General features: G+C 41.8%; 2 protein-coding genes across 2 annotated transcripts in view; both read right to left on the bottom strand.

The window, feature by feature from the left end:
• Positions 1 to 1,088: 1,088 nt before the first annotated feature.
• Positions 1,089 to 14,953, bottom strand: NKRF (NFKB repressing factor). Its single transcript, XM_060249222.1, has 3 exons — positions 14,423 to 14,953; positions 5,070 to 5,206; positions 1,089 to 3,410 (listed from the first exon to the last, which is right to left on the bottom strand). Exons 1-3 carry the CDS (start codon positions 14,689 to 14,691, stop codon positions 1,450 to 1,452), a joined length of 2,367 nt encoding a protein of 788 aa, XP_060105205.1. The 5' UTR covers positions 14,692 to 14,953; the 3' UTR covers positions 1,089 to 1,449.
• A 10,111-nt stretch (positions 14,954 to 25,064) lies between these two features.
• SEPTIN6 (septin 6) overlaps positions 25,065 to 27,822 on the bottom strand; it is a 62,893-nt gene continuing 60,135 nt past the window's right edge. The window contains exon 10 of the mRNA XM_060249217.1: positions 25,065 to 25,983. Within this exon, the coding sequence (XP_060105200.1) occupies positions 25,974 to 25,983 (10 nt within the window). The 3' untranslated portion in view covers positions 25,065 to 25,973. The remainder of the gene's footprint in view (positions 25,984 to 27,822) is intronic.

The raw sequence follows: 27,822 nt of genomic DNA, 5'->3' as shown, positions 1-27,822 counted from the left end.
AAGATGAAGTGGAAGCACTAAAATTAAGAGGGTGCATGTATAGTTCTTTGCACATTGAATAAGCTCATTTTTTCTTAAAGGCTCCTATGGACTGCAAGAAACACCTATGAAAGGCCGTTTTGAACAAGAAAAAAAAATTCACATCAAAACTGAGAAATCAGAACACTCCACACTTAAACCACACATGCTACAAGTAGCAAGAGAGAACCTTTTACTGTTACTCTCCCCATGATATACAAGCACATGTACACAAAGGTAGCATAAGAAAACAAGTATTGGAGGCTACGTAGAGAAACAAGCAAACACCCTGCCCATCCCAAGAGTGACTAAAAATGGGTTGACTTAATACTTCACTGGTTAACGGGGTGTGTGAACTCTGCTCAAGTTGAATCTTACCATCAAGATGATATAAGTGCATTCATTTATTTTAGAAAGCAGACACCTGATAGTAAACAAAGCCAGAGTTGTGCATGTTCTGTACTACATACAGACAAGACTACTTCATGCCAAAGTGTCAGAGATTCTGGACCTGATATAAATTATGCCAATCGTGCACACTTGCTTTTGCTTGTTTATTTGGTTCCCCTTCCCTTGTCTTTCACAGGATACAGCTCACAAACATTAAAACCTATGTTTACAGCCCTGAGAGCTAGAAACTTGGGGTCTGAGGCAGTCATATTTAAGGCCCACTGATTTCAGTGGGAGAGGTATGTACATCTCCCACTGAAAGCAACACAATGTCAGTTGCAGTCTTCACCACACAGCAGTGCTTAACATTGGCTGGCTTTTGGAGTAGGATTGTAACAGGTAAAAACTGAAGTTTCCCAGCTTACTAATTCCGTGCTGTCTGCCAATTTTGAGACTTGGATGGTGCAAGTGCAGAACACAGTGTTGGGTAAACTGAGTCAACCAACCCTAATATTTTAACAATGTTGCCTTTTGAATACGCTAAAAACATTTTTACCTCGTCAGAATCAAAATTTTATGTACAAAACCTGCCCTTCTTTGCATGTCCAGAAATGAACTATTTATTAATATCAACTTTACATATAATTTTCTTCATACTGCCATCTCTGTTCATTTTAAAAAAACTTTTATTTTTAAAAAGGTAAAATAAAGACATGGAAATTATCCTGTTCCAAAAAAATGGTGTGAAATTTCCCTCTGGCTGGATGTGTTGTTTCTATTACAAAACTAGTAAAATATGAAGGGAACAAATAATCTCCAACACATCATACAACAGTTAATTGCACTAATGTTATCTGGACTGCACTAAGTAAGTTTGGACAGACTTTAAAGTTCTAACCTTTTTCTAATTAAGTTTTTGAAATTAAATGCACAAATAAAACATTTTTTAAAAATCCAGCCCACAACCATATGCAGCCTTCTTTCTTTAATGGGAAATTGTGTGTATGGGCATCCCCCAAAGGAATATGTGATGCTCAAACCTTATTTCTCCTGGGGCATGATGAGTTCATAATGGCCAACTTGACCATCTTGCTTTAGCTGGTCTAACAAGTCTTCTTTGCGCCTCTTTCGACTAACCACCAAATACCTGTCTCGGCCCTGCCCATGGGATTTACTCTTAAGCCCATATTTTTGGGCTATCTGATGTATTTGTTTGCGCTCGTCATTTGTCAGTTCTGTGGAGAAAGTCAGGTCAATCTTACTGTCTGAGAAGGCATAATTCTGGATGATCTGCTCAATATCTTTCTTGGTAATTTTTGACCCCCTTTCAACATCAAGCCCAAGTCCTTCTCTTTTGAACTGCTCCTTCACAGCAATCGGTTCCCGAATCCCTTCCCCACTTTTGCCCAAGCCACCGCCCGTCCAGCCCATTTTCCTTAAAATCTGATTCCCAATATTGTCTTCCTTGATCTGCTGTTTCAAAGCTTCTTCTGCCGAGCGACCACAAATCTCATTCCTTGAAATTACATCTTCAATGGTGCCTTTTTTCAGGTTGTTCACGACAGTTGGCTGGGTTTTTTTGAGGACTTTCACTGCTTCCTCTGCTGCCACATGTTTGACCGTCTTCTTAACTCCGATAGCTTCAGCTATCAATTCATTCTCAAGCATCACCTTGCATTTCCACCGCATTCCTGTCATCCTTTCAAATACATACTCCACAGTCATCTTGTTGAACTGAGCTGTGTCATTCAGCGTACAAACAGGATTCATAGAGTTTTCGTAAACAACAAGATCCTTCAGGTCTTTCTTCTTCCCAGGATCTCGTCCAGCACTGCCTACTTTCTGAACCTGGACGGTCTTGGTGGCTCCTGCATTAGACTGAGTCTTCTGAAGAATTTTTAGAGCCTCATCTGCAGCAGCATGCTTACTTGTCTTCTTGGTGCCATAACCTTCAGCTAAAAAGTGGTCCTGCAAGTAGACTCTGCAGCGCCACAGGCGGTTCGGCATTAAGATATATTTGTATTCAACGGTCATTTTGTTAAAGGAGGCTGAATTGTTCAGTATTCCAATCGCATCGCTGGCATTTTCCGTGAGGACAAAGTTAGTCCAATGTTTAGTTGAGCTGGGGCCCTGTTGTGGATCAGAGTTTGGCTGCCCAGGCCCGCATTCTTTCATGGCAGCAATAAAGTCATCCAACTGCTTGAGAGCCGGTGGGAATTCTGGAGATGTGCCACTCTCACACAGCACTAAATCCTCCCGGGTGGTGTTCTTGAACTTCCGCTGTGCAACTCTGACTTCCACAGCCTTCTGAAGCAGCATTACTGCCAGTTCTGTAGCTCGGTCCCTGGAACCGTTTTTGCTCCCAGCATACCCTGTAGTCAAATACACATTCTGACACCTCACTTCACATGCAAAACCTTCTTTCAGAAGCTTCTTATTCTTGGGGAGGTCACTAGGAGAAATTTCTTTTAAGGGAGAATAAATATACTCAGGATTTGTCTTGCAAGCCTGTATGGATCGCGTCAAAAGGAAAGTGTAGTTAATTTTATCAGGCCAATTGGGATGTGCAAGGTTCTTACGCACAGCTGCTACAAGTTTGTTAATAAAACTCTGCTTGGCTGTTATAACTGACTTGGGGAACGTTTCAGAGGTGGACTGGAGAACGGAGGGAGAGGCTGAAACTGCTGTACCAGTATCTGCAGAAGTGTCTTTGCTGTTGGAAACCGCATTGGCTCCTACTGGGTTGGCTTGGCTACTTGTGTAGCCTAAACCTACTGAACTGGAAAACTGGGAGTCTCCATCCTGTGTACTGAAGCTGCTGAAGACCCGATCTGCGTAGTTTTGTATCTGTTGGGTTGTGATATTCTCACTGGCATCCTGTGTTTGGTTTTCGGAAGGCTGTTCCTTTCCTTCATCTTTTGTATTGCTGGCTACAAAATGTATGGGCTCAAAACGAGGTCTGACACGGAATTTGGGAGGTTGTTTTCTTGGTGGTTCAGAACCTATGGAATGTAAGTTCACAATATTAAGAGAAAACCTGCATTGTGTACAGCTGCAAGGATTAGAAATTTAGGAAGGGGTGGAATTAAGAGACATTCAAGGTGATACATTCCATGCTTGTGTGGTGAACCTATAATCTGGAATACATGCAGCATGGCTTAATATGGAAAGCATGTGAAACTAACTTTGCCCCTTACCTCTGCCTTTAATCTCTGTACTTAGACCATTTTCACAAAATGGTAATATTAAGACTACCACCACTGACACTGATTTATCAGTCTGGGAGATAAAGTATTACTATTAAGGAATGGCAAAGCTCTACCCTTTATTTATTGCCTATATTCAACTCAAATGCAAGTTAAATTGCTATGCTTGTTTAGACAGCACAGTGGTAGAGAACTGAACTCTGTACTGCAGTTGGTCAATGAGAACAGCATTTTTAAAAAGTCGTGTCTGCTGGCTCAACTGATGCTCTTAAGTTTTGGGAGATGAAGTGAATGCAACTTTGGTAAAATGGCAAGCACAGCATCAGTTAACTGGATATCATGAAGTTTATAGCTATGGGTCTATTGTAGCAATGCATCCATAGCTCTGCCCCCAGTCTCCACTGTGACAGCTGACGTTTCTGTTTGGAAAGTAAACCACAGGGAACTGGTTGAAGCTGTCAGTGTTCAACCATCTCTGCTGCGGATACTTTTGGCTAGCTGAGCTCGTACTCAATGGAGGCTTGTGGTGAGGGTTACATTGCTGCCTCCTGCCCCAGAGAAACGGCGTCCCCTTTTCTGGAGTCCTCCCTTTCTGGTACTATTTAATCACCATAACCCTGCACAACCCTGTGGGTTGCTGTCCACTTTGAGTCTCCTGGGTCCTAGCCTCCCCACTTCCTGCTAGATGTGGGGCTAAAGCTGTCTATCACACATCTGTGTATTTGAATCAAAGTAAGCCACTATTCACACAGCACAGCCTTATAATTAGTTGGCAGTCTGGCGGAAGGAGTCAGTGTCCCTGGGACAAGTACCTAGATCATAACCTTCCCAAATGTCTACCTGTGAGGATGCTGCCAAATCAGCTAATGAAAAAGGGGAGGGTGACAAAGGAGGGCTGCAGTGCGTCCAATACCCTGGGAGAAAGCTGAGCCTACCTTGGGCTCACCTCAGTTGTTTGGGTGGAAAACTGGCCCTGCATGCTGAGCAAAATGGTCTGTGTGCCACCGTTTGGTGCATGTGCCAGGGATTGCCTAACCTTGCTATATATGTTGCATGCACTTCCTTTTTTATCCTTAAAAGAGCTGCTGAAGAGGGCAAGACAGCCACAGATGTAGCTGGGCCAGTGCTGTTGTGTGTTGCAAAGTAGCACTTGTCTGGCTGTGTGCGCATCTCTAGAGAAAAAAAACATTAGCACTCATCAGGCTAGGATTGCCACTTTCTTGCCCTTAAAAGATCACGTGGGAAATGCAGGCAGAAAATGTGCACAAGGACATTCTCTGCTTCTGTTTCTTTTGGACCTGCTAGTTGTTTAGCTTGGCAGATCCTGAGGAGTACAGTCTTGCACTAGAGAAGCAGTGGCAGGAGGGAAGAAGGTATACACAGCTTCTCCATTCATTGTAGCAGCAAACATTACAGAACTGTGTCTATTTCGAACAGGAAGACTGATATACTCACTGCGAGAAGAATCATCAACGGGTGAATGTGGTCTTTTTGTTGCCTTAGCACCGGGCACCAGCTCAAATGATGGCATCTTGCCAATGTCGATCCCTTCAGCCATCTGGAGGACTTTCTCCATAACTTGAGAGCCATACCTGAATTTAAAACGGAAGATGCTTCAGCCTGCTGTTATTTATTTTATTTAGACTAGTTATATTCTGCCCTATCCCAGAAAGGGCTCAGGGCAGATAACATCATTATAAAAACAGTATAAATAACAAAACATATCATATCAATAAAACAATACAATTTGATCATAAACAGTTACAGGTGGTGGCTCAGTTGGACACATGCTATATAGTTTAAGAATCTGGCACAGTAAAAAGGTAATTTAACATTACAGCAGAAATGGTATCGTAGCATAGGGCTGTCCAATGGAAGGAACGCCCGCTAGAGTAGGATGTCTGCTACCTCAACTAAAGGTCTGGTGGAATAGCTCTGTTTTACAGGCCCTACAAAAAGATAAGTTCAGTGAGGGCCCAGATCTCCAAGAGGAGCTGATTCCACCAGGCTGGGGCCAAGGCCGAAAAGGCCCTGGCCCTAGCTGAGGTAAGACGGATGTCCTTCGGGCCAGGGCCAGTCAGTAGATTTTATGTGCTGGATCGTAGTGATCTCTGGGGCATATATGGGGAGATGCGGTCCCCTAGGTATGTCGGTCCCAGACTGTGAAAGGCTTTAAAAGTCATTACTAAAACCTTGAAACTGATCCGGTACTCTGGTTAGGGAATACCATCCTGCCTTCATTAGGCTTTACAGCTGAGTGTGCAAATTAATACATATGACGGCATCATAGCACCTCAAAGTATCAACCCAAAAAGAGACAGCACTTTTGGAGCTCCCAATTACATGACCAAGGGGTATGCATTTGAGTCTCGTGATTTCATGTAACTAGCAAGTGGCACCTGATTCAAATGGCTGGGCTCTGAACACCTGCTTTGACTTCAGATACCAGCCCTTTCCCCCCACACATGAAGTATTTATAAACTGCTGTTTAAACCCTGGTTTTCAAAAGAGGCCTGACAGGTCCCTTGCACAGAACTACAGTCAGGGTTCCTTAGGTCCTAGGCAGCAAGCTAATCTCTTGAATTTAGTAAACCCCAATCCACAAAATATCCCATGGAAACCTGCACCCATCCATATCCTCTGTGGAACAGAACAGGGTGATTTGGGCTCAGATCCTCATTTAACCCATCTTCCAGTGGGGTGGCTATGTTAGCTTACTATGAGCAAAACAAAAGAACAATATTGTAGTGCCTTAAAGACTAACAGATGTGTTAGTCTATCAGGAGTCTATCACTTCATCTGACACAGACTTATAGGATATCTGTTGTGGAGGATGGAGATAAAAGAGATTGTAAACTGCTCTGAGATTCTGATTCAGAGAGAAGGGCAGAGTATATATCTGCAGTTGTCTTCTTAAATATACAAAGAAAAAAAGGGGGGAAATGACTTTTAAAAGCCTTAAGTAGGATCTAAACTAAATTTTCCATTAACTGTTAATGATATGCAATTTCTGTAAATATCTCTTCTTTGTTGCAATGCCCAAATTTGTCTCCATGCCATTCCAGAGGGTCCTCTGCCCCCTGAAAGCAGCATTTTGGGGGAGATCAAATGGCTGCAATGGGAGGAAGGGAATAGGGAAAATTCTGTTTTGTGGGCAGAAAAGCTTTGTGTTAGTGGAAAATTTAGTCCAGAGCCAACCCCTAGTTTGTGACATTTCTACACTCCGCATTCAAAACAGTAAGCACAGATTTCATTCAGAACTAGTCCCCTGTGCAAGCACCAGTCATTTTCGACTCTGGGGTGACGTTGCTTTCACAACATTTTCACAGCAGACTTTTTACGGGGTGGTTTGCCATTGCCTTCCTCAGTCATCTACACTTTCCCTCCAGCAAGCTGGGTACTCATTTTACCGACCTTGGAAGGATGGAAGGCTGAGTCGACCTGGAACTAGCTTCCGCTGGGATCGAACTCAGGTCATGAGCAGAGGGCTCCGACTGCAGTACTGCAGCTTTACCACTCTGCACCACGGGGCTCTTTCATTCAGAACTACAGCCTCCTAATTACGTAAAACAATTTCACACCTATAAAACTCAAGAAAATTGTGAAGCTGAGTCTATTCCTAAATCTATTGATGAATTCTAATTCAGCTATTTCCCACTGGAGTCTCTCTTAACTGAAAAAAAAATGCTCAGTCAACAACAGGGTGTCCTGATAGAAGCTTGGTGAGTGATAAGAAAGGTGTTCACATCTCATCTCATTATCAAGACAAGCCACATACACTGGCTCAAATACTCTTGCTCCATCATAAAATAACAGCTGAATAATAACGCAAAACTTTTTTTTTAAAAGAAAAGACTGCTAAATAATTGCTTTAGCTCAGGGGTGGCTAAATCACTCTTTGACCTATCTCACAGGGTTGCTGCAAGGATGAAAATGGATTAACTCCATGTATGCCACCCTTAGATTCTTGGAAGAAAGCAAGGATATAATATTGGAGAATACATTAATAAAAAAGATCTAGGGAGGTAGGCAACTGTGGGTTTCGTCTGGCACAACCGCATCAAAGCCTGAAATGGTCTAAATTAGAGGCATCAAAACTTTTTAGTCCGAGGGCTATACGGAGAAATGTGTGTTGGGTTGGGGTCTGCCCCATTTTTCGTCTGCTGCTGACCTGATATGAACATGCTCTAGCAGCAAGGTGGGTGGGTGACACTCACTCAGGTGCTGCAAGAACCTGCTAGGATCTGCAAAAATGGAAATAGAGGCTCCACACAAAGGGACAGCAGATGCTGCAGCTCAGATGACACTAGTGAGGGTTGCAGAATCATTCGAGAGGGGAAGAGGGCTGGGTTTGTCTGGGTTCAGGGGTTCCCTGAGCCACAGCATGGACACCTCTGCGCAAACTGTCCTGGTTCAATTTATCCTCAGTCACTTTAAGCTGTTTACAGTTCAGTTCTGTCCTTCTAGTAGCAACACTATCTAGCAGTAAGGGAAGGCTAGTGGTCCACTGCACAAACATCCTGAAGCAGCACCATGCAAGAAATGTGAAGAGTCCAAGGCTGGCACAGCAATCCTTTCTCATTTAGTCTGTGTACTGATTGGTTCACTGCATGGATACATCCTGCCTTTTTTCTAACGTGGCACTCAAGAAGACTTTCATAGGATTCCCAGGAGGTCTCGCATCCAGGCACTGATGAGCTCTGAGCTTCAGCAAATTTGCTGCATCTTGTGTTTCCCAATCATACTATACCCTGGGACTCTTTTAAAATTATGAAAATGGTCACAGGGTTCTGGAGTGTGAGCTACCTAAAAGGCGAAAAGCTTAGCTTTATCACAAGTGACATTCCTCTCCAGTAATCTTTTATTTGGGGGGGGGGGGCAGTAAAACAATGAACAAGCAAGATATAAATTAATATAAGTGCCTAAAAATAAGAAAGATGTTCACATCTCATCTCATTATCAAGAGAAGACACATACACTGGCTCAAATCACTCCTGCTCTATCATGAAATGACAGTTGCAAAATAAGACAATCAACTTTTTATTTTAAGAAAATGCTGATAAATAATTGCTTTAGCTCAGGGGTGGCCAAACTGCGGCTCGGGAGCCACATGGAGCTCTTTCATACATAGTATGCAGCTCCCAGATGTCAAGGAGGAATGTAATGCAGGCTTACTCTCAAGTAAGTGTGCTTAGCACCGGGACCTCAGTCAGCCTCTGAGCGATGATCCATAGGTAGGTGACTATTTCTATTGTGTGTGAAGCGGAGGAGGGGGAAATTGTCAGGCTTGCCAGCTCTTCTCCTCCACCACAGAGGTCCCCTGGAGATCTAGAACAGGGAAAGAAAGTGCAAGAGCTGATGGAGCCACTGGGAGGGATGGAATTATAGAGGGCAGCACAGGGTTTCCCCTTAGTTTCACAGTTCTTGTAGGCGCTGCATCTTTGCCTTGGTGTCAAAGCAAAGAGAGATGCATCATGATGCAAACAGTGGTCAGTGATTTATATGGCATGTGCGTGTTACCTTCTCCCACTAGTGCCAAAAAATAATTACCTAACCTTTCCCTATGCTGGTCTTATGGGGACTGTTATTCCCACTTTACAACCATTCTAGCATGGTTGTGTTGTAAAGTACAGGCGTATTTGAGCCCACCTCGGTGGGGTAGGGCGGGATATAAATCGAATAAAGTAAAAGTAAGTAAAGTATGTATTTTATCTTTCTGTGCAAAGAAAGTATAAAGAGTTTTAATAAAGAGGTGTGTGTAATATGCGTTCATGTCTTGTGGCTCTCAAGCATCTGATGTTTATTCTATGTGGCTCTTACATTAAGCAAGCTGGCCACCCCTGCTTTAGCAGATGGATTCCATTTTGATATATTTTTGTATTATCAAAACTATAATATAGGTGCATTTTTGACACAGTGAGAGAAATTACACTGAACTTGAGCTTAAAAAAGGAAAGCTACTACTGACTGTTATAAATCAGTGGTCAAGAAATTGACAGCTTTCCTTTTTCATTTCCTATTTTACACACATCAACATGGCCTTTAAAACCCCCAAACAACTGTATCTGTAACTCAACAATAACATTCAGTCCTTGCCTATTAATCACTTAAAGTGCTTTAGTTGATTGATCTACCAACTAAAGCTGCAGTCCTGTAAAAGAAAAAAAAATCTTTACAGTCAGCATCTGTTGTTAGCACCAGCAATATCACTTGACAAGTGAATTCCACTGAATATATGTAGCACAGCAACAAAAGAAGTTCAGTAGCATTCTCCATGTATGTGAAAAACAAAACAACCACATCTGTTTCATAGACTAGCACCTTAGGCTGAAAAGATGAAGTGTTTCAAGCCAGTGGGTATTTGTTATGCAGACTGTCACTTCCTAGAGAGGGGATATTGCAAAAAACCAATCCTTGCCTTTGGATGCTTTATGACTGATTACTGTAACACCTGGTGCTGCCCTTGAACTGCTGTCAGTGTAGAACATGACAATGTGTCTCCCTGAGGAGGACACTGAAAGACAAGAACAAGTCCAACTTGTATTATCTCAACTACTAGCTGCTTGTGTGATTCCCTGGTCCAGTTCAAGGTACTGATATTCACTTTAAGGCCCTTCCCAGCCTAGGCTCCACATACCATAAAGAACAGTCTTTTCTGGTATCAGCTCACAAGCTCCTAAAACATGTTCCATCTTCAAGCAAGTGAAGATATTTCCCAGCAGTAAATCGGAACTTAACAGTTGAACACAACAGGCTTTGAAAGGAGTAGCCTCAAGAAATTAATCCTTACTTTTAAGAGGGGTTGTAAAGACACTGGCTTGGCTTCTAAGTAGTGTGAACAGAGTTGCACTAGGTAAAGGCAATGTCTCCAGCTTCCCTATCCCAGGGGTGGCCAATGGTAGCTCTCCAGATGTTTTTTGCCTACAACTCCCCATCAGCCCCAGCCATTGGCCATGCTGGCTGCGGCTGATGGAAGTTGTATGCAAAAAACATCTGGAGAGCTACCGCTGGCCACCCCTGTCCTATCTCACTGCAGCCTCCTGTCCCTTCCAAGTTATGCTCCTGCAGGTCAGCTGACCTACAAGGAATAAAATGGGGGAAATTGGGGGGGGGGGGAGTCTGAGGTAGAAGCCAGCAACCAACAGAGATTGCCCTCCCCTCTTCCACCAACAGCAATGTCATTCCACTGGTGCAACTACTGAAACAGCAAGGGAACAGTTCAGGAGCCAACCTATATCTCTTCAGCCTAGCTTCTGCGCTGAGCATCCCTATTCTACTGCAGGATACTGCAATTCATTCTTGCTGTACTGTTTTTACTGCTGATTTTATCTTCAAGCGTTTTGTACTTATATTGCTGGGAGCCACTTTGAGCCTCAGAAATGCAGCACAGAAATTAGCTCAATAAATAAATACAAAGAAAAGGGCTCTTTCAGTAACAGCATGAAAGGCTCTGGTGAGAGCTTTAACACATTCCTGGGAATCAGAAGAGGAATGCTGAGCTGGAAAATCTCAATTGCTGTTGACACGGATGAGAAAGAGAATAAAAGCAGCCCTCTGCCATCTCAATTAAACTCCATCAGAAGGAGTCTGACAAAGCCTCTTGCTGCTTAATGGTTCAATAGACTGCTTTGCATTGTCTCTGTTCACAAGGAAGCTGATACAGGTGAACCACCTGGTAGACCTTCTCCAGTCCTTACTAGAGAAGTTTCCAGACATTTTTAAGAAACAGCCCATTTCTTCTTGATGGGATGGGTGAGGGGGGGCAACTTCCTTCTCTCTCAGACCTAAACTTCTTTTATTGAGGTAACAATATAAAAATTTTAACTTACAACTTGGATAACATTGTACTATTTGGCGTATATATGGAATTCAACAGTATAAACATCTTCATTTTACAGAAGAAGAACTGCAACTATATTCAGCACTTGATAAAAGAGTTGCAAACTGTTTCATCCTATGATACTACAGCACAGACATCTTAATTTTTTTCCATCTGAGAGATAGGGAAAAATAAAAGTTGAAGGTAGAAGACATATTCTGCAATAAACAAAAGAAAGTGTATTATCTGGGCAAGAATACTGTTATAAAAGCACAACAGGTAGCACTACCAGGGCATTTGGGTATTAAGTTTAAAATATAATACTGAAAGCACTGGACTTTTAAATAATGTGTTATCATTAAATGCAATGCAGCATTGCTACACAATTATTTACATTTAAACAAATGTAACAACATTTAAATGTTGCTTATATTTAGACTATACAAAGAATTATCATTATCTAATACTGCAGACTGTCTTACATTAAAAAAAACTTTCCACTACATGTTTTGAGTAATAAACTTGTCTTTCATTTCACTCATTCTGAAAGGGGGAAAAATAGGCATTATTTTTAACATCCCCCCAGGTTTCCCCCATTTTTCCATTAGAAATGTGGGAGAAATGTGAACTTTTCTCATACTATCTATTTTAAGGAAGAAAAATGTTGTTTTAAGAATCATTTCACTCATCTAAAAGAGATAATATTCCATAAATGGGTTTTTTTTTAGTGTTCCCTCTATATTTCCAAAGGTTCTATTTAAAAAAAATGGATTTTTTTCCATGCTATCCATTTTGAATAAGAACCATGCAAAGACAAACAGCACCCAAGTAGCTATGGGGTGCTGAAGGCTGGTCTCCGTATTACAGCTATCTGGAAAAGGCCTTATTGTAATGATCCTCCTGCTGATATGTTCTGCTCTATATTCCAGCTTTATTACATAGAAATGATCTATGGCACATTCATGAGACCAGCAAAGCAGCTTGCATGGCAGTGGTCAGCAGTACTCAGTACTTCGGTACTAAAGACTAACAATCAATCAATTTATCTTATTTTTTTAAACTGTTATTTCATGGTTCAGGCAAAGTATTCGTCCATCTTCACTGATGGACTTGTGTATTTTTTGAAACCTACTTAAATATTCATGCATGCAGATAACAGTATTATTTTGTATGGTTTCCATAACAAAAACATATGAAACATAACCTTTAGACAAGGTTTTAACAACTGCAAAGTGATGGGCAAGGTTGGATTGCTCTGTCTTTTAAGTTATCTGCAATCCAAAAAGATGCTCCCCTCTTTCATTATCTGTACTCTAAATAGTTTTGGCAGCACTTTTCACCAAAGGATGTTCGGTTTTCCTTGACAAGGGCCAGGTGGAATCAGCTCCCTATGGAGATTTGGGCCCTACCATTCTGCAGGGCCTGCAAAATGGAGCTATTCTGCCAGGCTTTTGGTTAAGGCAAGCGGGCATCCTTACCTTACAGCTACAGACCTCCCTGTACTGACCAACTATTTGGACTGCTAGATATCGGGCCTACAGTTAGGACATCTATGACACCTATGATATTTATATCTTAATTTATAAAATGTGCTGTACCATCCATGCTTTATATATTTGATTGTTCATTATTTTATGGTTTTATTGTTGATTTTTACTGTTTTATTGTTTTATCATGCTTGTGATTCGCCCTGAGCCCATTATGGGGAAGGGCAGACTATAAATCTACTAAAATAAATAAATAATATGAAAAGGTGGCTGTGGTGAAAATAAATAGGAGTGTTCATGGCATCTTAAAGACTAACAGATTCTCATTCTAGCATACTTTTTTGTGAACTGGAGTCCACTCCATCAGATGCAAGGCTGCATGGCTTCTGAGCCACAAAATCACATACAACCCACCAGCTGATTTTTAGCCTAACCTACTTTACAACGCTAATCTGCAGATAAAATCAGGAAAGAAGTCCCATGCCCTGAGTTCCTTGGAGAAAAGGTGCAATAAAAATGTGACTGATAAAAAGAAAGGAAAGACCTGGCTGCAGCTAACCTAAGGAAACGAGAAGGAATTCTGCACATGCTCAAAACTCTGTGAAATTTAGTGCATAAGAATGCCTTGCTAGAGCAGACCAAACACCCTCACTCAATTTATAATACTGATTAACACAAAAACACACAGAAGAGACACTGCCAAAAAGTTCCACCACGTGTTGGGTTCTTCCTCATACAATTGCTTAATCAGAAACATGAGATAGCATACCAGATCGTTGTTAATCTTAAGTCAATGATGACATTTTCTGTCATAGCACTCCATATATCATCATTCTTGTGCTGCTGCTATTGTTCATATTGTTCTTTAAATGAACTCTTATAACACCTTGATTGTGAAGCAGCAGGAAAAATTTTTAAAAAATTCTCACATAGAGAAGTTGTACAGGCCTTAAGCACACTCGATTTTTTTTTTAATAATTGAACTAAAAGTCTGCCTTCCAATTACTGTCTGATCCTATCACCAGGTTGTGTGGCTTTTCACAAGAGAAGTCAGACAGATGGTACCAGAAAGGTCCCAAGGTAAAGGCATGATAGTCAGAGATGCGCCTTCTAGTGTTACTGCAGTTTTACTTCTTGTGTTTAATGTGATGAAACACTGACAAGTTGTACGGTTGTTTTTTTGTGTGGCTCTGATAGCTCTGTCCAAGATCCAATAATCTTGCCAGATATGAACTTCTGTTTGGAAACAATTCTGCTACAAGAGAGAACAAGGGCAAGAGAAGAGGAAATGAAATGAACCAACCAATCAAAGTTCAGTGTGGAAAGAGGGTCTTCCACTCTAGATCTGGTATCTTTTCCATCCTGTTCAATTCTGACACATCCCCAAACCAATGGCAGAGACACCCCTCTCCCCACACACACATACACAACCCCAACCAGGCCCCTGATCTTGTGTATCTGAATGAATTTTTATTGTGCGGTGAAGCATCTCCTCCTCTCACCTGCATCCCATGAAGATGTGGTTGGTCCAAACCTGGGAGAACGACAGCAGTTTCTCGATCCTCTCACCCGGGTAGTCCGGCAGATTGCGAAAAATGAACTGCTTGCGCAGCGCCCAGTACCGGTCGCTCTCCTGGTACTGCCGCCACTGGTCCGGGTCGGGCTCTGCCGTGGAGGCCACAACAGGCTGCTCCAGTTGGGCAGAAGAAGCCGGCGGCGGCTGAGGGGACAGGAAATTGCCGCCAGGCACCGGCCACCCTCCGCCGGCCATGGGCTCGGCCGGCCTTGCTGGAGGGGGCCCAACCAGAGCCGGTATGCCAAGCAGCGGAAGTGGGACACAGGAATGGCTCGCACCAGGCTGCGGATCCTTGGATCCGAATTTAGCAACGAGGCATCCTCCCCCACACACGGGTGCCGCCACTCCTTTTCACACGTGCGGCGTGCCCCCGTGTCCCCCCCTCGCCCCAGCGCGCGCCGTTCCCTCGCCGCTACAATGTAACCTTTTTTCTTGTTACACTGCTCACGTGGGTGGGAAAGAACGTCAAAAGCGCGCGAGATTTCCTCTGAGGCGAGCGGAAGTTCCGCATGCGTTTCCCGCAGCGCCACCTCTGGTGGAGGACCCGGCGAGCAGGCCGTCTCCGCTAAAGCGAGGAAATCGATACTTGAGGGAAAGCCTCCGAGACTACCCGTGTAGGAGAATGAAATGGTAGCGCCCTGAAGAGAAGGATGGGGGCGGACTGGACCACTAACGGTATAAGGGGTATCATGTTTTTAAGACTCCCAACTTCCCCCCCTCATTCCAAGCGATCTTCCCGCGAAGGATGAGTGCTACGTTATGTTTGTTTGTTGGTCGTTTGTTTTTAAACCCGGAGGAGCATTCAAAAGAACCCACAGGCGCCGCGCAGGCGATCTAAACCGCCACAGGTCTCCACCATTCCATTTTGCCGCAGATGTAGTTAAGACTATGGTAGAGTCCTCAAGGGTGATAGAACAGACTGTACTGCTTTCGGATTGCACCTGGGAGAATAAGTAGGCTGTGTCTCAATGCTGTTTCGCTGCCCTTAACATTCACACTTTCTGTCTGTCTCTTACACACGATGCCTTGTCTGACTAAACATAGCTAGGGATGGCAAATCTGGCTTGGGAAATTCTTTTTTTAATTATGATTTTTATATATGAAAATAAAATCGAGGAAACAAAAAATACAGGGGAAAAAGAGGGGGGGGAAGGAATCGGAAGGCACATCCATAAAGAACTTTTTAAAAATTCTCCACGACAAAGCCAAGTGCGATCACTTAATACTAAATCTAAAATTTAAACACAATAAGCAATACATCAAATCATATTATATTATTTTCTATTATTTAAAATTCACCATACCCATCAAAACCAGAAATCACTGATCAAATAATTCAAAACAATATGGATGTATTCTCCAAATTTGTAGAAAAGTGGTTTCCTGTTTTTTGTTTTTTGTCTTCTCACAGTGTGGTTCCTCAAAAATTGGTCCATATGAACTTGCTTAACATCTGACATTTAAAAGGTTGTGTGAAAGGTTCCAAAAAGCAAGGTTGTTTGGATGCTGGTTGTTTTAAATATAACCCACTTCTTTAATGCAATATAACTGGAAAGTATTTTTGTATAACGCTCTATGCACCTTATATGTGCAATATCTTACTTTTCACAAGGTTCCGATATTGCTGTTTTCTTATTTGTGTATGTGTACACACACACATACACTCAGTAAAATGTTTTTTAAAACCCCCGCAAATCATCAAATCTTTTTTTTCATTTACATGCAGAAAGTCAATAAGGGGCTTCCAACTAACAATAGAAGTAGATAATGTCTTTTTCTAACCCACAATCAAGTGGGTTATATTTAATCAAATAGTTAAGTTTGGCCATTTCTGCAAGTTCCAACATCTTTAACCACCATTTTTCTACTGTAGGCATTTTTATAGATTTCCAGTTCTGTGCATACAGTAACCTGGCTGCTGTAATTATATACAAAAGTGTAGTTCTATGCCTATTTTCAAGCTGACCTTAAGCCTTAAAAAAAATTTCTGGCTTCATTTGTATGTTAATTTTTTTAAAAAAACTTTTGTATTGTTGAATATATTTGTACCCAAACTTTCTTAGTTCTGTTACAAATCCACCACATATGATAAAACGTCCCTTCACGCTGCTCACATTTCCAACGTTTGTTTGAAGTATTTTATACATTTTAGCCAATTTCACTGGGGGAATATGCCACTTCCTCGGCATACGAAACATCGGCCAGTGAAACATCATTTTATGAAAAATCATTTAAGATTAACAATGTAAATTTCAAACCTGCCATATTCTTTCCCATTGTTCAATTTGTATATCATGCCCAGTGTTCTAAGCTCATTTTACCATACAGTCTTTTACCTGTTCTTATTCTGTTTCATATTTCAACAAAAGTTTATGCATTTTAGCAATAACATGAGCATAATTTGTACACAACTCTGTTTCAAATACAGTCTCATTTTCTTCAAAACCATAAAGTTGTTTATCTAATTTATGTCTTTCTAATAATTGTACATTAAAAACATTGAATTATATCATTCTTTTATCAGGTCTTCCCTTGATTTCATCTTATATCATGATAGGTTAACCATTCGTGTTCAGTTATTACCTGTAAAATGCTTCTTGGGTTGAGTGGATTGGAGATTTGGGGGTGGAGCCAGGGGAGGGCAGGGTTGGAGGAGGGAAGGGACTACAGTGGGGTACAGTGCCATAGAATCCACCCCCAACAGCAACTATTTTCACTGGGGGAACTGATCCCTGTAGTGTGGATATCCATTGTAATACTAGAGATTTCTAGACCCCGCTCAGAGGTTGGTAATTCTGCCTAGTGCACGAGAGCAGTGAGCTCCTAATTCTACTTTCTCTCTCTTTTGCAGTATACTTTGACCTTGTTTTCATACAGTCTTATATAAGGTTTCACAATGAATTTGTATGTGTGCATATTTTATTGTTGAAAACTATGTTATAAATCTTAAATTGAGATCACAGTTAACAAATGCGTTTAATAAATTGCCTAGATGTCTGCCTTGCACTGCTAGTTTTCTTTTGGCAGGTGGAGGTTTTTTAAGATGTCGGAAAATAGTTTAAGAATAGCATTCCCTTTGGAAATTATAACCATTGTGGACTATTTACTATTAACAAAACTCCAACATTGAAAAAATAGTACCCAAAACTTCCTGTCCTCCAGAGTAGCAGAGACCATTCTAATGTCTCTTGTGTAGATTCACCAAACTATGCATTAAAAAGTGGCCTTTTATTGAATGGGTCATCAGTCCTCTTTCCAATCCAATACTGTCTACTCTTGACATTTCCAAACCTGTATGCTGTGGGAAATCCCCATCTGCAAAAAACCCTCATGTGTTCCAGCTTCTAGGGCTGCCAATCCCCAACTGGAGATAAGGGATCCCCTGGTCTGGAGGCCCTCCCCCTACTTCAGGGTTATCAGAAAGTGTGTGGGGGGATATCTTCTGGGCACTCCATTATACCCTATGGAGACTGGTGCCTATAGGGTATGAGAATCTATTGGGGGGGCTGGTTTTTGAAGTAGAGGCACCAAATTCTCAGCATAGTATCTGGTTATTTTCCTTAAAAAACTGTCCAAGTTTCAAAAAGATTGGACAAGGGGTCCAATTCTATGAGCTCCAAAAGAAGGTCCCCCCACCCTCCATTAGTTCTAATGGAAGGATGGCATTTAAAAAGCGCAGTCCCCTTAAATGTGATGGCCAGAATTCCCTTTGGAGTCCAATTGTGCTTGTCATAACCTTGTGCCTGGCTCCACCCCCAAAGTCCCCCAGATACTTCCCGAGTTGGACCTGGCAACTCTACATCTCCCTGGTAAATCACTCTCCCTACTCGAGAGAAAGATTTGGAACACTTAAAAATAATTCCTTGTATGTGCTCTGGAGTGCTTTTGTTTCCTTGCACCACAACTACCACCTGTCAAATGTCACTGAACCTGTGTGATTATCCTGTAATAAGAGAAGAATGTTGTGGGTTTGCTGTCAGATTATGGTTAATGGATCTCGTCTGCCTCTATGAATGTGGTCCAAAGCAATATGCCTGCTGAGAACATATGAGGAAAAAGAGGGCTCATGTTCCTTACTGTACACTAATTGTTAGGAAATAGTCTTCCTCCCCCAATGATTCTGTTGAAGTAGCCATAGAGTTTGGAGGATGTGGCCCCTTGGAGTGAAGGTTGCAGTGGTGGGTGGGGTGTATTATGGTTGAGTTTATGGCAGACAAAGAGCTGTGAGTTGTCAGAGGAACCCTGGGGCCTCTTTTGAGATCTGAGGTACAGAAACACACATGGGATTTCCTCTCTGCTTCTAGCTACATTTATGCGATAATTTCAGTCATGTTAGTCCATAACAGCAAAATAAACTCAGAGTCCATTGGCGCCTTAAAGACTAACCAAATTTATTGCAACACAGGCTTTTATATGTATGCACTCGCACTTCTTCAGATGCACTTTGACTCATGAAGATTTATGCTGGGATGAATTAGGGCGGCCCTAAGGTGCCAGTGGAATCTCAGTTTTGCCCTGTCACTATATTTGTAATAGAGTGAATATTGTGAAAACACCAAACATACATCTCCAGCATGCTCTCACTCAAAAAAGAGAAGTGACTGAGCAAGTGCTGTACTTGGGAGTCGGGACCTCTCACCTCTTGCAGAAATGGAGAATGTGTAACAACATTGTTTTATAATAGGCACAACTGTTGGGAGGGAACAAGCTTTAAAAGAAGGGAAATGTTGTGGTCAATATACTAACACTTCTTTGTGTTACCTCACAGTGCAGGCCATGCTTTGGTGCCCTGAACAAATGCAGCATGCAATTTGCAGAGAAGATTCTTCACCAGTATATTAGGTGAAGGATGTTTAGTGGTGCTGTTAGACTGTGTCTGTTTTCAGCTGTGAAATGTCAAGAGTGTATCAACTGTGCCTTGACATGATTTCAGCCTTCCAGTTGTCCCCTTCTGGGAAAATCGTTTCTGAGGCAGAGAAGCCATAGGATGAGCTGCCTTCTGAGGAGAATGCCCATTGCCTCGACACAAGACTTACTGCTTTGGCGCACCTTGTTCCAAGCAGGAATCCCACTTAGAACAAGAACAAAAGCAGAACCCTTGGGAGGTGGGACTCCTCCAGGGGCAGGAAATGGTTACTTTCACACATTGACTTCTCAGGTATAAAAGTGCAGTGTATTATTCATTTTACTTTAAAAAAATATATAACTATTAGCTTGGAGAAGTCTGGGGAAATGCTAGCCTTTTGTAGCTAGAAGCAGTTCTCTAAGGTCTCAGTGAGAACTCTTCCCAGCCCTGCCACCTAAAACCTTTTGATAGAAGGGTGCCAGGCTTAGAAGCTGAGAACTTTTGCACTCAAACGGTTTGATGTGCATTTGCTTGAAAAATCATCCCTCTTGTTGTTTCAGATAGTGTGATGTGGCAACTTTATGTGTTTGACAGGGAGCATGTGTTAATTTGAAAGCACAGAAATTTCAGTCCAGTAATTCAAGGAGCCTGGCCCAAATATCAAGCTTCCATGGCAGAGTAGGGATTCAAACCTGGATCTTCCAGATCCTACTCTGACACCCTTAACTATGACACCACCCTGCCCTCATTCTGCCTCAAAACATGGAGGGTTTGTGAGACTGAATTCCATAAATTAATTGTGTTTTGTACAGAGGTGATTTACAGAGACTGAACATGGAGGCATCTCTGCCCTGACATCTTAGGGCAGGCAGGTTCAGGAAAATTAAAGAGTTCTTTAGCCACAGCTACTTCTCTCTGTGGGACTTCCTGGCTTATTAGTGTTCTATTCCTCAAAATAGTTCACAGTGCCCAGTTATTTTCAGGGGTCTGATGGGACAAGATAAATGACACACACTACTTGTTTGCTTTATGAATCAAATTGGTTTATTAAGCACAACAGCATACCAGTCTAGCAGTAGCAAATAATTAAGTGATGTTACCTCACCTACTAGCATTGCTGGTACCAGCTGAAAGCTTCAAAGCCGTTCACTTCATTGGTAGAGAACACAGGCTGGGTCTTCTTAGGGATGGCAAGGAGGAAACAGGTACCTATGCCTTCCTTTAATCTTGGTACATCAGAGAGCACAGAAACACATCCTAGATTTTGCAATGGCAGCTTTTTGAGGTTGTCTTGGCCAGAGATGTAAAATTTTCAGGAATTTAAAGGGCCATGAGGGGGAGGAGGTGGGTTTTTTGTTCCCTTCCCCAGAAAAAACCCAAAATTTTTCAGAGAATTTGGAAAAATGCAACATTAGTACTCTTTACTGATTGAAAGCCATTTTGTTACTTTAGAAACATAAAATGTAGTGTGCATAAATTGGCTTGGCATAAAAGTATCATGTTCGATATATTAGAAGTACAGCTTATTTAGAAAATAAGCAGAATTTACTTTAACATTTATTTTTGTTACAAATTGTACAAGGTCCTGAAAGAACCCTCAAACAAAAAGGAAACTGAAACCTTTTTTCTTTTGTGACAATTGCAGTGCCTCCTAGAGACAAAAATGCATCTTTCTCTTACATTTGAGAATTGTATCCTATTTTCTCTGCATTTGAATTGTTTCCCACCATTTGCTTATTCTCAGTGTACCCTTATAGGGACCTTATCTAATGCCCTAAATTGATTCTGGATACTTACCCAAATGATCTTCCAAGAACTGGCTCCATCTTGTTGAAGCACAACTTTTTGTCTGCTAATATGCCTCCTTTCACGACCTGAGTTCAATCCCGGTGGAAGCTGGTTTCAGGTAACCGGCTAAGGTTGACTCAGCCTTCCATCCTTCCGAGGTCGGTAAAATGAGTATCCAGCTTGCTGGGGGGGGAAGTGTCGATGACTGGGGAAGGCAATGGCAAACCATCCCGTAAAAAGTCTGCCATGAAAATGTGAAAGCAACGTCACCCCAGAGTCGGAAACGACTGGTGCTTGCGCAGGGGACTACCTTTACCTTTTTATGCCTCCTTTATTACTGGAAATCTCATCTCTATCTAGAATCAGCCAACACAAAATGTGCTGCATTGGCTCTCATTGTATTTCTGGCTCCAATACAAAATGTGAGTTTTTACTTTGGAGGCCTAAATGGCTTGGGCCCAGGATACCTAAGAGGCTCTTTCTCCTTTTGGATGCTTTGCCACTCACCAAGATTATCCATGGAGAACACCTATGACATAAGTGTGTCTGGTGGTTATCTACATGCGAGCTTTCTTGGTAACCACTCCAAATATTTGGAACACCCTAGCCTATTAATTGTATCTGTTATCCACTCCCAGACATTGTAGGCCTTCTGAAGACAGTTTGAAATTATGCATTTAGAGCTGCCATTTTTGATCAGTGGTCTTTATAATTTTATTATTGCAATTATGTTGTGCTGAGTGTAACCGTAGAAAGGTATGACTGCCCTGTTCACTTCCCTCCCTCAGAGACAAGATTTTCTCTCAGTTTTTCTTTCCCTTTGCTGACTGAGCTGCCCTAATAATGTGTTTTTTTTCTTTGCTGAAGAACTTTGGCAGTCCCACCCTGTCACAGTATGATCTTTTGGTTCTTTGCTCAGCCCAGGAACCTGAGGGAAGTATTGGGAGCCCCCTTAAATGGCATCCAAGATGTTTCTATATTCCAATTTAACAAAATATTTTATTCAACATAGAATGGAAAGGTCAGATGAAATCAGGAGTTGAAATTTCAGAGGTAAAACCAATAATGCACAGATTTTAGTTCTTATGTTTCAAGTTAGTGAGAGTTTCTTAAGCTATTCAGAGTTACTTAAAATCTTGATGTTGAGAGCATTTTGTTCCAATGTTTTCCCCCAAACACTCCAGCACACTTTGAGAATTCTCGTGACTTGTTTGGTTTCCAGAAGGCTGGTGCACGTCTTCCAATACCCAAACCCTTTTCTCTTCAACCATCAGTACTTCTCTGGAGTTTTTAACTGATTCTTAAGGTCTCTGCAGGCAGTTTTGAACCACCAGACCAGGGATCTCTTCACTTTTCAGAACTCCCTGTTTGACTGGGTAGGTAAATTCTCCTCTCACTAGATCTATCCCCTTTTCTTGCCTTGAATGGGAGTCTCCATCTAACTACCCACTTGTTCTTGCCAACTCTCCCCAGTTCTCCTGTCTGTGTTAAACTGCTTGCAAGTCAAGTCTGAATCCCAAAATGTTGGCTCTTCTCAGTGAGGGCTCAAATCAGACCAAATTCTCCTCAGCATCCAGTTCAGAAGTTTTTCTCTCCTCAGCTGATGCTAACCAATCAGCCTGTCACTCAAGGCTTTCTGGGTCTGTGAAAAATTAACCCTTCACAGTTCTTTATCTGTTTACACAGCACTTCTAAGCTTTTAAAAGTGCAATCCATCACAAAAGGCAACAAAGAAAGAACATAAATTTGTAAGGTGCCAGCTTTCTTTCTGGCTTGGCAGGTATGCCTTTAACAGGTTCCAACATCATCAGTTGAAAGTGGGGGAGAGATGGCATTTGGAAAGGGAATGTCAGCCTTTAGATTGGGGAGAGGCACAAAATCCTAAAGCCACTCAGCACTGTAGCCTCATAACAGAAAGCAGACACCTTGTCCTAAGCTACAGCCACCAGTGTTGAGCTTCCTCGGAATTTATTTGTGGCCCATCATTCCTTGGAATAGGAAGAGCAGGAATTTACTTTCATCTGTACAAACCAAGTTGATTCTGCTGTGCTTCAGTGATGACATCAAGTAGAAGCAGGTTGATGGGATCTATATTCCAAAGCAGAATGTATTAGAAAAAGCTGGCTAGTGCAAAATATGGCTTTGATCCGGAAGTTAGCTGCCTTGGAAACAGGAGGAAAATCAGAATTCTTTTCTATGTATGCAGAATGCTTTACATTACAAATTGCTCTGCTATGCATGTATCTTGCATTTCACAATTGCTTTTCATATTGGTACACAAGAATTCAGTAGCCTTCTACAAGTGACACTTAGGATTGTAGATATAACCCAGTGACTCTCTTTTTGGTGCTCCAATAAGCTGGTCACTTCCAGGCTGGATTACCGTCACTCACTCTAGGTGGGGCTGCCCTTGAGCCTGACCTGGACACTGCAGCTAGTGCAGAACGTGGTGGCACATTTGCTGATGGCGACATCTGTGTGGGTGTGCATTTAGCCGGTGCTACACCAACTGCACAGGCTGCCAATTAAGTATCAGATCTGTTTCAAGGTTATGGTACTGACCTTTAAAGCCCTATTAAGGCCAGGGACCAGCATATTTATGGGACGGTCTCTCCCCATATATGACCCAGAAAGCCTTGTGCTCTGCAGATCAACATCTGCTGGTAGTCCCTGGCTGCAAAGTCATCCACTTAGCTACGGACAGAGCCTTATCTGCCCTGGCTCCAGCCTAATGGGACATACTCCCATCTGAGATCAGGGTGCTGTGAGACTTATTACAGTTCTGCAGGGCCAGTAAAACCATTTTAGGTCTCCCCTCCTCACAGTCATTTACTGACTAACATTCTGCAGGAGGCAGTGTGGACTGCCTTGGAGTTGTTTTTAACGTAATCACCATAAAGTATGATTGTTTTAAATCTGGTTTTTATGATTATGTTTGTTACTTTTATATGTTGTTGTGAGCCGTCCTTGGCCCACATATGGGATAGGGTGGGATATAACTTTAATAAAGAAATAATAAATTAAAAAAAACAGTTTTCCTAAGTAATTTCCACAACTGCCCTCCTTCATCAACCTTTCTTGCTAGTTTCTCCTCCTATAGTGTATTCCATTTACGTATTTTCTCCAACTTAAGTCTTCTGGACTTCTGGAGTCCAGTCCTAACCAGAACACTGCATAACACTTCCAAAAGTTGATCTGGACAGGATGGGACTTGGGGTGAAGATATGGGCTGCAATGGAACTTCCATAGTGAGAGGCTAGCATTCTTTTGACTCTTAATTTCCAAACCAAATACACTGACAGTACAACTAACAGGAGGCCATTGGCGGATTTTGGATTGTAACTGGACACAGATTGGAAGAATTTCTCTCCATAGTAGGTTGGACCTATTCCTAGTTAATGCCCTCGACTTTACTCTGAAGAAACACCCCCCCCCCCAATAGTGGTATAGTTTCTTTCTGTGATTGCCAGGCAACTAAATGTTCATGTAATCTTATGAAAAAAATGTGTGTAAAGCATCACCCAGGGAACACTCTTTTGGGAGGGTTACTTTTTATTGAAAATTGACAACATTAGAAAGGTATCAAGCTCAACACGGCTGGTTCTTTCATTGTGGGTCGTGTAAATAGATATGGAGTGTAGCTGTCGAATCACAATTCTTGTTGGTAAAGAAACAAAATTAAAAGGAGGATAGACAGGAGAACAAAGTTTTGGGAAACAGACCCCCCATGCAGTGAACGTTCTAAAAGTGCTTGGCAAAAAAGTTTTTGATGCACCAAAAGGGCATTACACGTGACTTGCGTCATAACTTCAAAAAACAGATGACCAATTACTGACAAGTGTCTCCACAACCTTGACAGCTATAATATAATAGAAAAAACTCAGTCTGAAATCCAGAAGAACAACTTTGGGGAGGGTTGCATTTTGGGGGAGGGGATTTAAATCACCATAATAATAATACTTAGCATTTATACAATGATTTTTTTTCTGTTCTCAAAGCATTTCACATGTCTTATCTTGGTAATCCTTACAACATCCCTGTAAGGTTAGCAAGTACTGTTATTCCCATATGGGGGATGGTAGCTGAAAGAGCTTGCCTAAGGCCACTCAGAGAGTTTATGGCTGAGAGGAGACTTAAACTGGGGGCTTTCTATCTCAGATCATGCTCTTCACCACTATGGTGCACTGGTCTCCAATAAATTTACGTGATTTTGAAACTAGAACTATTGCTCAATCTGCTGATGACTTTTTACTATTGTGGCACAGGTTACCTAGGACCCCAATTAAAAATATACCTTTCCCCCCCTCCCCTGCTGCCCTTTGCTTCATTGTTAAAATTAAATATTCCTCAGAGGTAGCAAGTCGCTTGTTTCTCTGTTCACTGTTCATTGCATAAAACTTCTTTTTTAAAAAAAAAAATCCAAGCAAACCAATGAATTAGCACAATTGTTTTTCACAGATACTTAAAAACATCCATCATGTTTATATTAGGCAAAAATAGGAAGGGAATTTTAAAAAAACAAAACTGTCTCAGTGTCATTCAGCTATATCACGAATTCGTCCATCACCTTTAGGGCTGCTCCTTGATGTTCTAATACTTTACAGAGATGTTCACCTTCCTTACATTATTTTGCTGTCTTGTTGCAGTGACTACAAGACACCTTGGCTTTAAACACCCCATGCAAGTCAGGAAAAAAAACAGAACAAAACAAAATCAGTCTTTCCACATATCTTAAGATTTACTCATTCCTCCCCCTCCCTCTCCGAAATAGGATGGGAATCCCTACACTTTTCCTCAAGTGGCAATCTTCTCCCTCAGACACAATGCAGCAGGCGAAGACAGATTAGAAAAAGCTAGAGAGAGAGAAAGAGAGAGAGAGAGAGAGAGGAAAAAAAAACACAGATCATCAATAAAAAGCAGGGCGGGGTGTGGAACATTAACAGAAAAAAGATCCAAGCACAATTAAATCAAGCGAGGACAGATGAAGCTGAGCTCGTGCTCCAGTTAGGATTCCAAAAGGAGCAGCAGCACTCCTGTGTTAGAAGAGGTCAAACACATTAAATATTTGAACAGAACACATACCGCAGTAGAATTAGACTGCAACAGACAGTTACACACTAAATGAAAGCAAGATAAAAAAAATACAGTTATTTCTTAGTTGAACAAAGCAGGAGTCAAGTTTCACCTTTAAGACCAACCAAGTTTTCTTTAGAACGTAAGCTTGCGTGTGCTCTCTTAAGCACACTTCATCAGACCTCATGAAGTGTGCTTAAGAAAGCACACAAAAGCTTACGTTCTAAAGAAAACTTGGTTGGTCTTAAAGGTGAAACTTGACTCCTGCTTTCTTCAACTGCTTCAGACCAACATGGCTGCCCACTTGAATCTAGTTATTTCTTAGATCAGTGCAAACTTTCAAAGGCTATTTTTTAAAAAACAAAAAACCTAACCAGAACTTTGCTGGATCAGAGAAAGGTTCTGCTAGTGCAGAATTCTTTTTCTTGTGGCAACCGATCAATATCCCTCTCCTATTTGTTATTCTCCAGCATCAGGTATACTATCTCTGAACAAGGAAGCTCCACTGTAGTTCCTCAGTGAGAGAAATCAGCCACCTCCCTGGCTCCTGCTGTCCTAAAATGTATATCAGATTGGTTACTACCAAGTGGCATGAGGCCCAACAAACCCTGGAGTCTGTAGCCATTCTGTCAAAAACATTGATTGACTATTAATAACCACCTAATAGTTAACATTTGAGCTTCATCACAGGTTGAAAGTTAATGCTCATTGCAGAGAGAAAACTGGTTATGTGACTCCACTTTGTGCATGTATATGAGAGAGGAGGAACACTTATACTATTTAATACTGAAAGAGTCAAAGAGCAGGGATGGCTTTTAAAAAACAACAAGCTGTTCAGAACTGGAAATTTTTGGCCACATGCACTGAGGCACCACCATAGTCTTGATTGCAGTTGTCTATGCCCACTGACCATCTCCCATTTAAACAGCAACTCCTACTGTCAGGGGTTAGAGCCGCCGATCCTCCACTCTGCTGCCAATAACAACACTATTAGAGATGTCTGCCTTGTTTTGCCACTTCAAGCTAATGTGATGGGGGGTGTTCAGAAAATCAAAGGATCAATAGATAGAGCACTCTAGATTTTGACCATCCATCCCAATGACCAATAAGAATGATCTCTGTACTTCATTTTGGGTCTCTTGATATGGTTACATTGGCTGTATTTAAATCTACAAATTTAAATTTGTAGCATGCTTTCAAGGTACTGTGAATTCCCAACTGGATTAGGGAGACTTTTCTGACCCCTATTAGTTAATTATATCCAAAAACAAACCTTGATATTAAAAAACGTTAAATTATATTCTAAGAGGTCATTTGCAAGCCAGCATTGAAATGAATTATAACCTATCCATCCATTCATTTTAACCTACCCTTCCCCCGAGTTCATGGCAGCATACATTAGGCATGGGCCCGTTGGAGTATTTCTGCCGATGGAAGGGATTTCCGCCACTGACTGTGACATTTTCACCCCCTAGTGCAAATTACAATGACTCCTCAAATGCTTCTCCTTGGGACAGCAGACCCCCCCTCTCCCAGGATTTGGAGCTGCAGTGGGAGGAGGAAGATGAGAAAGTCATGCTCTGAATGCAGAAAGCTATGGATCAGTGCCATAGTTTTCC

This window comes from Heteronotia binoei, chromosome 11 (assembly GCF_032191835.1).
Source record: "Heteronotia binoei isolate CCM8104 ecotype False Entrance Well chromosome 11, APGP_CSIRO_Hbin_v1, whole genome shotgun sequence".
Classification (NCBI taxonomy): Eukaryota; Metazoa; Chordata; class Lepidosauria; order Squamata; family Gekkonidae; genus Heteronotia; species Heteronotia binoei.
The sequence above is the reverse complement of the archived record's forward strand: the minus strand, read 5'-3'. Positions and strand labels throughout refer to the sequence as shown.

Coding starts and splice junctions, on each gene's coding strand:
- NKRF (XM_060249222.1), bottom strand. CDS start 14,691: ATGGCCGGCGGAGGGTGGCCGGTGCCTGGCGGCAATTTCCTGTCCCCT. Junction 5,207..14,422: donor CACATCTTCATGGGATGCAG/GTGAGAGGAGGA, acceptor TTTTAAATTCAG/GTATGGCTCTCAAGTTATGG. Junction 3,411..5,069: donor CGTTGATGATTCTTCTCGCA/GTGAGTATATCA, acceptor TACATTCCATAG/GTTCTGAACCACCAAGAAAA.